At 38.1% G+C, this 13,988-nt stretch overlaps 1 protein-coding gene and 1 long non-coding RNA gene across 2 annotated transcripts; both read left to right on the forward strand.

The window, feature by feature from the left end:
- Nucleotides 1–2,087: 2,087 nt before the first annotated feature.
- Nucleotides 2,088–2,419, forward strand: LOC136266203 (uncharacterized). The gene is made up of 3 exons (XR_010705944.1): nucleotides 2,088–2,194; nucleotides 2,249–2,299; nucleotides 2,349–2,419. It is a non-coding gene; the product is annotated as an uncharacterized lncRNA (long non-coding RNA).
- Nucleotides 2,420–2,761: 342 nt separating this feature from the next.
- Nucleotides 2,762–13,873, forward strand: LOC136266571 (TNF receptor-associated factor 5-like). Its single transcript, XM_066061574.1, has 8 exons — nucleotides 2,762–2,791; nucleotides 3,007–3,096; nucleotides 3,551–3,629; nucleotides 12,553–12,650; nucleotides 12,704–12,763; nucleotides 12,809–12,865; nucleotides 12,924–12,995; nucleotides 13,250–13,873. Exons 1-8 carry the CDS (start codon nucleotides 2,762–2,764, stop codon nucleotides 13,871–13,873), a joined length of 1,110 nt encoding a protein of 369 aa, XP_065917646.1.
- Nucleotides 13,874–13,988: the final 115 nt, after the last annotated feature.

The raw sequence follows: 13,988 nt of genomic DNA on the forward strand, positions 1-13,988 counted from the left end.
AGGCTTGTTGTAATTGTAATGGTAATTGATTACTAATCATTACCATTTTTTCAAGTAATTACTGTTAGAAATTGTAATTAAACAGATAATTGATTACTAATCATTACCAAATTTTGGGTAATTGTAATTGTAATGCTTAAATCTGGTAAGTAATTACAACAAGCCTGCTCCACATATTTTAGAGCTGTTTTGGGGAATCCCTTTAAATCTCCCACTAAAATTGTGAATTGCAGCTATTCTTTACTTGGTTTGAGAAGTTTGTTTTCAAAATGGCTACCCAACTGTAGTCTTTAGCAAAGCTCTTCTTTTCAACTGACTATTGACTGTCTATTGGTCAAGAATCCCCATACTGTATGAGAAACTGTAGGTTTTTCCACCAATTTTCCATACTCGGATGAACAAATGATTCATACACTCAGCACGTGAGTGCTCAAGTCAAATAAGTGAAATGACTTACTTGCAATGTAAACGGGAATGCAAACAATGGTAAACTGTATAACCGCAAGTCTAGCGGCGCTCTCCTCTTGTGAAGATCAGCCCGCTGACCCGCCGCTCCCTTAGGCTTAGTACTATTTATAGTAGATTAAGTCATAATATAGACACCAGAAAGGTTTCACTGGGAGGAGTCGAGGGCGACGAATTACAGAAGTGCTTATCTTGCGTAATCAAGCGATTGTTTACTTAGACGCTCTCGTCTGCAGAAAGAAACCGAATGCCGGGATACAGAGTGTTTCCACATGATGGTGGAAAAGTCCGTGAGGGATTGATCTGTTCTTATTGCAAACTGGTGTTGAATAATCCAACACAAACTTCTGAAACTGGACTAAGATTTTGTAAAGAAATAAAAGAATGCTTTGATAAAGCTCGTGGGTGAGTTGCAATGTCTCAGTATAGTGCAAGCTAAAGCATCACGCATATGAAACTTCAGTTACCGGCTCAGTTTTAATTTACAAGTGAGCTGGCAACTGTTTTATCATATCAGTTGCAGTCTGTAGCTGGTGTTGTCAATTTGCTACTATGTTATTCTGGCACAACAAAATCATACGTAGTGGAGGGGGCAAACATGCCACTTTATTTTTTTCAGGGAGTTGGTTCAGTACGAATGATATATCTCTTACTGTATAGTTCTGGTAGTTTGTTACACAGCTTCATTATGTAATGTGCATGGACTCTATAATTATCAGTAGCAGTGTGAATTCACACATGCATGTGGGTACGTGTGATTAGAACATGGGTCAATATCTATGATAAGGATAGTAATCTGGATGAGACCCATAATTAGGTGACCCAGTTGGACACAATGTTGGTACCAGTGAGTCATTCATTTTAGCAAAGATTGCCAACAGTAGCAAACAGTAAATGTGCAGTCATGCATGTACTTACTCATATTAAATTAAACTTTCAAGCTTGCTTGAATAATTGATAAGTATAGGTGTGGCTACACATAATCCCACAAGCAGCAACATGCAATAATAAACACTATTAGATATTAGAAAGATTGTACCATAATTTGATTACTGCTCCTGCACACCAACTTGAGTAGGTTTGTAGGATTACCTAACCTAATTTTTCAAGGACTTAGACTTAATGACTTGACTTGGTGGCTTAATTGACTTAGTGACTGATAAGGTATAACAGAAAAGTGGTCAAAGTAAGGAAAAAATCCCTCCAACCCCAGGATTCGAACTGCAAGTCATGATCACCCAATGTTTAGTCGGGGCCATACTGTATTTATTAAACTGCAAAATCAAATAGTATAAACCTGGTAACACAACTTGGGAGTTATTAAATTTTAAAAAAAAATTTGTCACATGTTTGTTTGTCTGACCAGTATTCTTTATCAGGTAATGACATCATTAGAATAATGAACACATATTTTGCAGTTGCCATGAAGATGGGTACACACACATTGACCCATCATTAATCGAACTGGCTTATGTAGGCATGTGCATGCCTTATAAGATAACCTGCTTATCATCAATCATTATTGTCATATAGTAACAGTGAAACTTTGGGGCTGGATACAAATGATGAGGTATGTAGTGGAACATCAGGTCAACAATATAATTATAACTGCTTGTTGTAGCAGATATTCAGTGACAAAGCTGTCAAGAGGGAGATTGACAAACTACAAGTGAAGTGTCCATACCATATTACTGGGTGTGAGTGGACAGGACAGTTCAAGAGATGTCTTGTAATTAGTTGATAATTATAAACACTGACCCTAGTAGAGATATGGTTGCTATAGGAACACTCTGCCACATGTGAGTGTAAAACTACTACACCACCTGATGTACAGGTGAGGATTATGTGCTATTATAAGGTAGTTTATAATGCTAACACACCAGCCTTGTAGTGTTGATAGTGATGGTATTCAGACACCTCCCACCAGACGAGCACATCCTCATGAAAGTCTAAATTAAGGTACTGAATTATGTGTGCATTTTGGAAACCGACCATTTTGGGTCGCTGCATTATCTACCTGGCTAACGATTTTGGATTTCCATTCTTACAACTTGTCAGGTCTACTGTCTGGAGATGGATTTTTGTAGTAGTGTAAAAGCCATGTAGCAGTCTGGTGGTCTTGTCAAGACACTGGCCATGGGTGACTCACTATCGAGATGTGTTATTGGCTTAGTTATCTATGCAAACATGAGATATACTTGGTGTGGCATTTATTACCTTAGGTCATTGCAGTGTATCCAGAGCTCACAGGGGCATGTAATTTACCCTTATGCTTCCTTTGGCCAATTTGAACCCTATGGTAGCTGGTGCTCACCTCAACTTAAAAGTATATTGTGCCGTGGTTCATCAAAATTTGGTCACATCTTAGCTAGGGAAGGATACAAGGCACAAGGATCTATGGTATAAATTGACTAATTCAAATATAAGGGATGTTTATATATATGAACAGATTCCATATTGGTTGTGAAAAGATGATTAAATACTGCACTTCTCTATATAGTTATCATTCAATGTACATACAATTCTTTGACCCACACACAGGTTGATGCTGGTGTTTGCCAACTTAGCAGATCCAACGAGGAAGTTTGCTCACCTGTTCATGATAAGGATAATCCACCTCAACTACCTGTGGTAAGTATAACTGATTTGAGAAATTGTTATAGTCCTTAACACCTGTACACTTACGTATGTACATGACCTTTAGGTTTGTGACATGCATTGTGGTATAGTGTTTGAATGTAATGTTGTCACCACAGAGATTAGTTAATGGTAAACAGTGCAGGTACAGTCCACTTGTTGTCTGAATGGTAACCCATATAACCTCTTTATCAGAAAATAATGGCCTTAAAAGTTTGTATTGTTTCATTATAAGAGTTTCATCATACCCCTTTGGTCTTTTTTATTAATTTTAAGCACTGAATGGTTTGAGTATGGACCCATTTACCTATAAAATTCATAGAATAGTCATGTATGATGTAAAAAAAAGGGTCTGGTTAGTATTCTTATTCGATACTTTAAAAACTTTCTTTGTATTGTTTATAGTGTTGTGCACATACTCTGCTTATATACAATGTTTTCTTTGTAGGACACTACATTTATATTGTCAGAACTAAATACCCTTCATGAGAAGTTTGATGAGCTTACTTCTCAGCTCACCACAGTCGGTAATGAAAATACCGTCTTGCAGGCAACTGTGACTGAACTTGAGTGATCTATAGCAAGAATTCAACATGAAATGAAGACATCACATATAAGTAACACTACATTTTTTAAATCAAAAGCTTACTTGGAAGATACCAACAGTGAGCCTAAAAATTAGAGAGGTTTTATCTGGTAAGTCACCAGTGATTTTCTCCCCGCCATTTTACACTGAAGCAGATGGCTACAAGATGTGCCTCAGTGTTTATCTGGATGGGAATGGAGATGGACACAAAACACACATTTCTGTATTCTTTGTTGTAATGAAGGGAGAGTACAATGCCATTCTTCAGTGGCCATTTGATTACAAGGTCTTCATTACTCTAGTCAACCAAAATCACCCAAATAAAAGCATTACTCATTTTTTGAGGCCAAACCACTGGAACATTTTCAGAGGCCACAGACTAGCATGAATAGTACTGGCAGTGGTTTCCCAAAGTTTGCCAAGCTTTCTGTCCTTGGAGACCCCAGCTTCGTTAAAGATGACACCATGTTTATCAAAGCCATGGTAGAGAAAGCTAACGGAGACTATGTGCTAGTGAAATAGCAGGTCACACACATGCAAGGGACACAGGTATTTATTATCTCATTCAATCAGATTACAAACTAATTATGGTAATTATAAGGCATTGTTATGTTGTATATTGTGTATTTTATATTTCGTGGTTTGCTGGTAAAAACAATTTTTATTGTGTTAATAAGTGTGGTTGTCAGCATATTAGCTACCTGCATGGGTGCTGGCATATTGAGTAGGACATGATAGCAATGAGTGTAGAACAAATGTGACACCATCCGAGTCCAACTGAAAAAATGTACTATAAATTTGAACATTTGCTGGTGAATGTATGTCAACAAATCATGGGTACTGTAGTACTGACCAAGCCCACACTATATGCATAAGTGGCCAGTCAGTGGTTAATACTTAATCATGATGTCATAATTTGACACTTACATGTACAATATAATTGTGAAGGGTCAGGAATCTCAGTAGTCTGAGGGTTACCACGTTGGTAAAAAAGTAATAATTGGAGCCAAAAAACATTTAAATTGTAGCTACGTATAAAACTAAATAAATTATATCAACAAATTGACTACATCCCATGATGCTGAAGCCCGAGACTTGAATATTCTGTGCAAATAGGAGATGGAAACATGAACTGCCTGCTAAGTATGCAGCATATGTAGTTTTCAGTAGATGGCATTTATTGCTTAGTTTTGTAATGCATGCAACTTCAACTGTCACAAGATCAACTGAAAATCCAGGATGTTGAAGGTCCAGCAGTGATGAACCACAATGATCTTCTTTACATTTCCTTCAGCCAAAAAGTGATGCTGAGTATTAGTGACCACATGCACAAAGAGTTCTAATAGCACAATGAAACTAGCACGAGATCTGGACCAGGTGTAGATGTGATATGAGGTGGAATAGCATTGAATTTCAATAATCATGCAACATGAGAGGAATGTACTGCTATGAGCCTTGCTCTTAAAAGTAAATGAATGGAGTGAACAGACTGATCTTCCACCAACCTTAAAATGACCTTCCGCCAACCCTTTCCATTTTATTAGAGGGGAATGCAAAGTGTGGATACTTAAAAACTTTGTGACATCTGTATTTAACTTTCATATTACTGTGGAAAGGTTTACACTATAGTGACATCAATTCAATCCACCCAATCATCTGTGCTAAAGTTTGTAAGACAGTGGTTAATATAAATTTGCCTCCTAACTGCACTCAATGCCAGGAACTGTTTTTCATCCTGATGTTTTAGCGGTGGCCTTTGTATATCTTGGTATAAAAACAAATAGTATATGGTTTGTATATCAATTCATGACATGTCATATCCAAAGTGACTATACTCATAGAGATCTAGGTATCATTATCTCATCAAATTTAGACTAGGAACCCCACCACCAACACATAATATCAAAGGCTTATAGGATGTTAGGCTTATTACGACGTTCCTTTTCAACAAACATATCTGCTATATCCAAGAAACATCTCTATATATATCACTGGTTAGATCCCAATTAATGTTTTGTTCAACACTATATGGAAACCATATCTATTAAAAGATATCAGACAACTAGAACAACTTCAGCATCGTGCAACAAAGTACATATTGAATAACTATACCAGCAACTATAAATCTCGATTACTTGACTAGTGAGCTCAAATGGACATCTGTGACATAATGTTTTATATCAAAAGTCTTAAAGCCCCTACAAATGCATTTAATATCACTGACTATATTAAATTCACTTCAGGAAACACACAATTAGGATCTAGCTATAAACTGCAACACAAAAGAAATACCAATGTTTCCAGCAGCAGCTTCTATTCCAGCAGACTCCCTCGTATATGGAATATTTTACCTAATAAATTACAATCTTAACCTACCTACTAGCTATCAGGTACAAACTTGCATATTGAGAAAAACGACAGGAAAAACCCGACTTGTTCACACAAGCATGCGTACATTGAGAAAAACAAAATTTAAAATAATTTGTAAAATTACACATGCTACAAAGAAAAATGTACGCAAGTTTTTATCGGGCCAGTATTCAAAGAAGAAAGACTAAAACTATATACCATCTTATTCGCCTGCTCGTGGAGAGTTCGCAAATCTTTGTTTCGTTTCTGTCGCTTCAATGGTATGCGTGTCACATGCGTTTGTTTACGATGCGGTAAACGTAAACAAGATCGTCATCGTTTCTTCTACCAAACTGCTTTCATATCCATATGCGCAAGTATCTACAGGACTAACACTATACCTTGGCTGATGTACTAATCCATGGTGAACATTTTAAGCCAAATTGCAATGTTGTAGACTAATCCAAACGGAAGTTATGACTGCGAATGTAAGTGCCTGTAGTTTATTTTTAGTATAGTCACTGTACAAATCGATTATCTTACTCTTCCTACTGGCTAGTGCTATAATTTCAAAACTACACACCACAGAAGGCTGAAACTTTAGTGATCCATTCCTTGGACACTGCTAATAATGCTGAGTTGGGTTTTTGCTGAGATGGTCACATTTTATTTTTATAGTAATCTTGCTTAAAATTGTCAACCATTACAACATGTTTCGGTAGTGCATTCCAATGTTCAATTATTTTTTAGAAAATATTTCTTCACAAATTTTCATGCACTGCATGCTTGTACAATTGAATGTCAATGGACAATGGTGGATCTGGTAAGCTGCAAGGATTGGTGCATGTTACCATGAAACATCTGATACGTGGTGATCGCGTCTTCTCTAAATTTTCTGTATACTAAGGTGGGTGGTTGTAAACGATGGAGTCTTTCATAACGATGAAAGTCACTAACTAGCTCTGTGTTTAAGTGATTCAACTCTGTTATTATCACCCTAATAATGAGGCCCATAGATCACAGCAGCATAGTCGTAAAACTGGATGAATCAAAGTTATCTCCAATACAACAAATATCATAGTGTCCAAAGACCAAAACATCTCTATTATAGCGTAAGCAATCATTTATCGGATTGACTCAATTACCGGAAACACATGCTTCAATTATCAGACGGACATTTCACTAATAAAAATGGTGGAGTTCCGTGGTACAAAGAAGTGGGATGATTGACAAAGACTTTTTTTATGTTTGTTGAGGGTTATAATTCTACTGGTAACGGACTGGACAAAGGTTTACAGTTTGTCTGACTTCTGCACTGTAGGTTTGGAGCTGTATTTGGATGCGAGTTCACCCTACACCATCAATGGTATTTGTTCTCCGTCACTTTGAGAGAGTAAACCCCTCTACTGTTGATTTCTGCTTCGATGTTAGTCACCAAACAATAAAAGAAACAAGGCAAGCCATAGTCAAGACCAGGACTCGATGAAACTTCCACGAATAAATATGATACGGCTACAATCGAACATGACAGTTGAACTGACATGCTCATAGATGACATGGCGGCTGTGGTGAACACAGAGGTTGGTGAGAATATAGTCCAGAATAGTGTACTACCATCAGGCCAACTGTTAAGAAGCGTGGGTAATCAATTTCATCACTGGAAGTGAAGTATGCCACCATGCTATCCCTACAAAACATCTGAAACCAAGAAATCAAGAACAGTGCATGGCAAAGGATCTAGAATTGGTTGGGAGCTTGTTGTTTCACTATTTGTTACTGTAGAACTGTTAAATGATCATTGTGTGTTCAATTATCAAGCAATTTGTGCATACATTTTTACTAAAAAAATTGTAACTCCTACAATATGCATTCTGACGTTCCAAAATTTTGCATAGATGTCCATTAGGCACTCACAATTATGTGGGATTTTTGTCAAAATTTTGATGGCTTTAGGAATAACCTTTTGTTGGTGATTAGATATTGTTCCGGTAATTGAAACATGCAAGCGTATGTGAGTTCCGGTAAACGAGTTATTGTTCCAGTAATCGGTTATTTCCACTCTGCACTTTTTCATCTGTTACTGGTCAGGGAAGGAAGCTATTGACATCAAACTTAAGGCACAGAAGGACGATATCTAGGGGAATACCACTGCCAAAATTTGTGCCTGAGGAATGTTTACAGTGGAAGGGTGTTCTGTGGTAATAAGGGTGTCGGTAATTGATTGCTTACGCTACCCATCAAAAGCACAATTGCTTGTTCACACATATATAATACTCCTATAAAACCATCCATGACAGCAATCAGTCAAGAGATCAACACTGTGACATTAGTTTCTACTGACTTAAAAGAGGCAATCATGTGGCTTGTATTAGCAAAGCAGTAAATTAAGCTTAGTCTCCTTTTCCTGAGATGAAATCAAGGTTGAACAAAAATCTTGATCACAGTCACAGATGGGTTTACAGGACCATACATAGGTAGTGACCATCCCTTGTTCAGTTATAACTGGTAAAGCAGATAAAAACAAACAAGTTAGGCCACTCCAAATAAATTCTGTTTCCCGTCCACCACCCGCATCTGGTTACCGTCAGCTCTAAAACCTCCATTACTTCGTATTCTACCATTATTTTCCAGTTATTCTTGCATACTGACAGGCTCAGTAAAAGCCATCTCGAAACGGTGTCAGCAGTGCTATCAAGTTGGCACACACTTCACGTTTGTGTTATTTTTTCAACTTGACAAGGAAGGAACAAGCTTAAGCATGCTTTTATGGTTGTGCCAGGCAAATATCGTACGCAAGGAAATTTTGACGTCAAAAAATTTTGACGAATTTGACGAATCGGTTTAATTCGTCAAATTTAAATTCGTCAAATGTTTATAAGCGCCCTTAAAAGTACAGGTTTTGCCTACAAGTTCTTGATTTTCGTCAACATTTTATTCGTCAAATCTGCTGAAGTCTGAATTCGTCAAATTTTTCTTATGTCAAAATTTGCTTGCATACAGTAATGGCTTGAAAAGCTGCCAATCTTATAATGAAATAATGGAAATGGACTGCCTGCCCGCATGCAAATATGCCTGAGTCCAGGACGGGAAACAGAGAATTTATTTGGAGTGGCCTTATCTAATGTCAGAATTTAAAAAAATTTAAACTCAACACATTTGGCAGAGCCGTTTTTCCATGAGAGAATTCATAACACCTATAGTGACGCACATACACATGCACATGTACGCACAGATTTGATTATTGTTTAAACTCAATGCAATCGGCTAAGCCGTTCTTCCTTGCAGGAGGTACAAACAGTAGTTACATTATAGCACAAAAACGAGAGAGAGAGACACACACACACACACACACACACAGCGGTGTCACAAGAATAAAACACAAGCTACTTCACACTCACATAATCAGTTTCACCAATACCTGTGAATAGCTGTGCTGCCAGGTAATGCGAGACGCCACTGACAAATCAGTCTGTCAGTTGATGAGGCAGCCAGTAAGAGAAACAAGGTAAGAACAGTCCTTCTAAAAAAACGGCAGGAGAAAAGAGTTCTTCTAAACTGGCTCAATTTTTTTCGCTCTTCTTTTCTAGCGGCTGCCAGCCTGGCGGAGAACACATCGTTGTTGGCCTCGTTGTTCAAGGGGTAGTCACTTCCACACCGCCAATTGATGCGCTCGCGACCGGGATCAAAAAGTTTGATCGCCAAAATATTGCCTTGATCACTTGATTTCATATTTCCAAGAGCCTTGATTCTTGATCGTCAACCGTAAAAGCTTAGTAAATTCTCGTGTTGCCCAAAGGTGCTTGATTGCCACTTTTGCGGATGCCTTGATTGCTTGATTCACTGCAAAAATACTCCTTGATCACTTGATTAAGTCTTGATCCCGGTTGCAAGCGCATCAATTGGTGGTATGAAGATGACTACATTGATTTGATCGATTGATTTATAATTTAAACTCAAAACCAGTCGGCACCAGCCGTTCTTCCCTGGTTGAGTACACACAACAACAAAAAACTACAAACACACATACATTATGGTTTATAGTACATGACACATGATACAACCACAAGAATACAACACAAAACATACAGAAAATAATTACAAAATCAATTAAGTAACTGACAATAAACATAAAAACAGTTCATCAGAAAAATCTCTTGCCATCACCATTTCCTCAGGTAAAGCATTCCACCACATAGTTGACTTACATCTAAAATGTTTTTGTGCAAAAGACAATCGATATCGCATCGGCTGAGCAAAAATTGCAGAAGTTCTAGTATGGTAGGAGTGTTTACTACCGGATCTAATGGTAAACGTTGGTACTTGAACATTCTATGCAGAGCACAAAGAGAGCGATACCGGACTAATAGTTCAAAAGGTAACCAGTTCAATGAGTGGTAATGATGACTAACATGGTCATACTTGTGAAGACATCTACACAAACAGACAGCACGGTTCTGCATACGTTTGATGCGTTCAAATGAACAATGTGGCAATGAAGGACCCCACACAGGCAGGCAATAGATCAAGTGAGAAAAAACTAAACTTTCTGCAAGAGTTTTCAAGAAGTCATCTGTAAGGACATGCCGATGTTTACAAAGCAAATGCAGATAGTATGACATGGATTTACACACTTTTGAGACATGGTAATACCATGTTAAACGCTCATCAAATATCAGACCAAGGTATTTCTGTTTGGGCACCACAGATAGTATAACATCATCCATCATAATTGGTGGGTAACCATGTGGCAATCTTCTATTAGACACTCTGGCCCTTCCAACACGTCAGTATCCGGGATACGTACACAACATTATCCGGAAAAAATATATCGTGTCGAAGTCCAGTGTGCCCAAAAAAAAAAATTGCCCAAGCGAACTAAAGTCCAAGGTACGTGTGCCCCCACAAAAAAAAATAAAAAAATGCCTGATGCAGTAAGTAAGGTCAAAAAGGATGTGGTCTACTTGATACTATATTTATAACAGTTGCGTCATCAGTTCACAGTTACGCATCTCGGAGGAGATAGCTCAGAGTCACGTACGAAACGACATTGGATTGTGCAGTGAGTTTGAAGCTTTACTCACGAGTCGTGTACGTATGCAGGCGAAGCATGCCGGGTTATCAGGTGCACCTTCAAAACGGAGGAGAAGTTCCCCATAGATTGCAGTGTTCCCACTGTCAGCTGGTGTTGAAGGATCCAGTGCAAACTACCCAAAGATTGTTATTCTGCAGAGAGTGTTTTGAGGAAACAAACAGGTTAGTTAGATCCTAGATCGTTGGGGTGCCCTGATAAAACTGATTGCCTCGCAGGCCTGAGGCTGCCGACCAACATCTATCGGCATGCAGCGATGTAGGCGTAGCTAGTCTATCTGGTACAGAGTCTACGTCCATGGTTATGTGGTTCCTTGACAGTCTATACCTGTATGTAGCTGGTGCCGTACATACTTGGTCTATGTTTGGGTGTCTTCACAAATCACTGAGACCAACATAGCTACGTATACGTACTGTAGTTTAAATTACAAATTGCAATTGCATACAAAATACGAATTTTGTAGCTCAGTAGCTGTAGCTAGCTAGCTAGCTCTATTAATATAAGTTTTATTTCATTAAAAAAGCAACATTGCATGCATGATTGAGTGTAGCTATTGAATCAGAAGATTCAGTACTGTGACTAGATAGCTTCTGAAATGCAACTGTGAACCATCATAGTACTGCGGTCATGATACTAGAACAACAAAACTGGCAATTATAGTAACTGTGTACATCATGGAATTTCGCAAAATGTCCCTCACATTTTGCTCATGCCAGCAGTTATCATGTAGTGTAGAACATGCAAGTTAGACATTTAGTGCAAGTCAATCTACCACGTATGCCAGATGTCCACACTTACTAGAGATGCATAGCTTATATTATATGTACAGACACCTCACCCACTGCATGCATATATCACATTTGCCAAATAGTGATTGTTGCTGCGGCCATGAGTGCCGTATGATCACTAAACCATATTCTTTGTAGGAATATTATTGATGTTTGCACTTTCATTATAAAAAGGTGGCGGTTTTCATTATAACTATATATAGATTACTTGAAATATTTATACAATTTCATCATTCTCCTTTAATGTGACCACTTTAACCACTATAGAGTTCCCATGGGTATAATATTATGCGCTTATGACTTTGCCATCAGTTGATGATAATAAGGTGGTCATACACACTATAGACCTGGCAGTGATCATCACACAGTTGGTGTCTCCAATCAAATATGTGCAGACAAAGTGACCTGCTTGTCATAACCATCTGCTTTAGCCCACTGTATATGGCTAAGTGTATAGCATTACTTAGGTCTTTACATTATGTATATACAGGAAGTTAATATGTGAGGGGAGGTGCATGTGGTATGCTTTATACAAGAAAATTAAAGATATACAATTGTAAATGTTTGCAGGCAATCATTGGAGCTGGATCCAAACAATGAGGTATGCGTAGTGTGTCAACTAACACTATAACTGGCAGTACAGCAGGTAATTGCTGTGAAGGAAGAAATTGATAAGCTACTGGTGATGTGTCCACATAATGGGTGTCAGTGGGGAGGAGAGTTCAAGGATTTATTTGTAAGTGCCCACCTTGTGCTGCACAGGAATTCTTTATTGTGTTAATATTAAAGGAACATTCTGCAGCTTGTGATCATGTGAATAGAGCTGCTTCACCTCCTTTTGGTGTACAGGTGAGGCACTAAATGTAAGTTGCAAGTATATATTCACTCATTCAGCCTGAGTCTGACATTTCATCATCCACTGGACAATCCCAATCTGATGAATACTTACAGGTAAGCTATAGCCCTTTCTGTTAGACCGCACAGAACACAGACACACATTACTACACAGCAACACAGTGGATCTAGTGAAGAAGTGTTCTCAATTCACCGTGGCAATCAAGATCTACACTACTCACCAATGGTAAGTCTTGTAAGGTGATGCAAACTAAAAACAGAGCTTAGACATCATTTCCAATCAGTGTCTTACATTTGGAGAGCATATATTGATGGCTCTTTACACCACTGCACCTGCAAAAAATTCCTAGTAATTTTGGAATGAAATTTTTGAAGATCTGTTGTATACCACCTACACCTTCTTTTATTGATAGCTTCCCTTGGGATATTTGTATTGCTTCAGTGATATACCTTACTTGTGACTGACTGATTCACCCTTAGGACATGACATCTCAACTAAATGCCATAAGTGACCAACTCAAGAGTGTTGTTAGACAAGTAGAAGAAATCATCCAAGACAAGAACATACAACAAGTGACTGTGGTCGAGCTTCAGAGTGCAGTGAGGAGGCTTCAATATGACATGAGAGCATTGCGTATAGACATTGCAGCTGGATTTACAAACTGCAAACTTACATGGCCGATCCCTCAATTGAGTCAAAAATACTGTGGAAAGGAATTGCTGATTTTCTCACCCCCATTTTACACTGAAGCAGATGGATACAAAATGTGTCTCTGTGTCTATCTTGATGGTAATGGTGCTGGACACAAAACACACATCTCAATTTTCTTTGTTATAATGAGGGGGGAGTATGATTCCCTACTTGAGTGGCCATTTAATTACAAAGTCAGCATAACCATTGTCAACCAGTATAACCAAGCTGATAGCATCACACATTCATTTCAGTCCACAAATACAGTACATTTTCAGAGGCCGATAACTAGTATGAACACTGGCACAGGATTTCCAAAATTTACTAGTCTGTCAGTGCTTCGCGATCCTAAGTATGTTAAAGATGATACCATGTTCATCAAAGCCAAAGTAGAAACATTTGCTTTAGTTTAATGCCTTCATGCACAATGTGTGACACACTAAACATACATGCAACATATACATATATATATATTTTGTAAAAAGCTTTTGCATCCACACAAAAATTGTAAGCATACAGCTACTGCAG

This window comes from Dysidea avara, chromosome 9, assembly GCF_963678975.1.
Source record: "Dysidea avara chromosome 9, odDysAvar1.4, whole genome shotgun sequence".
Taxonomy (NCBI): Eukaryota; Metazoa; Porifera; class Demospongiae; order Dictyoceratida; family Dysideidae; genus Dysidea; species Dysidea avara.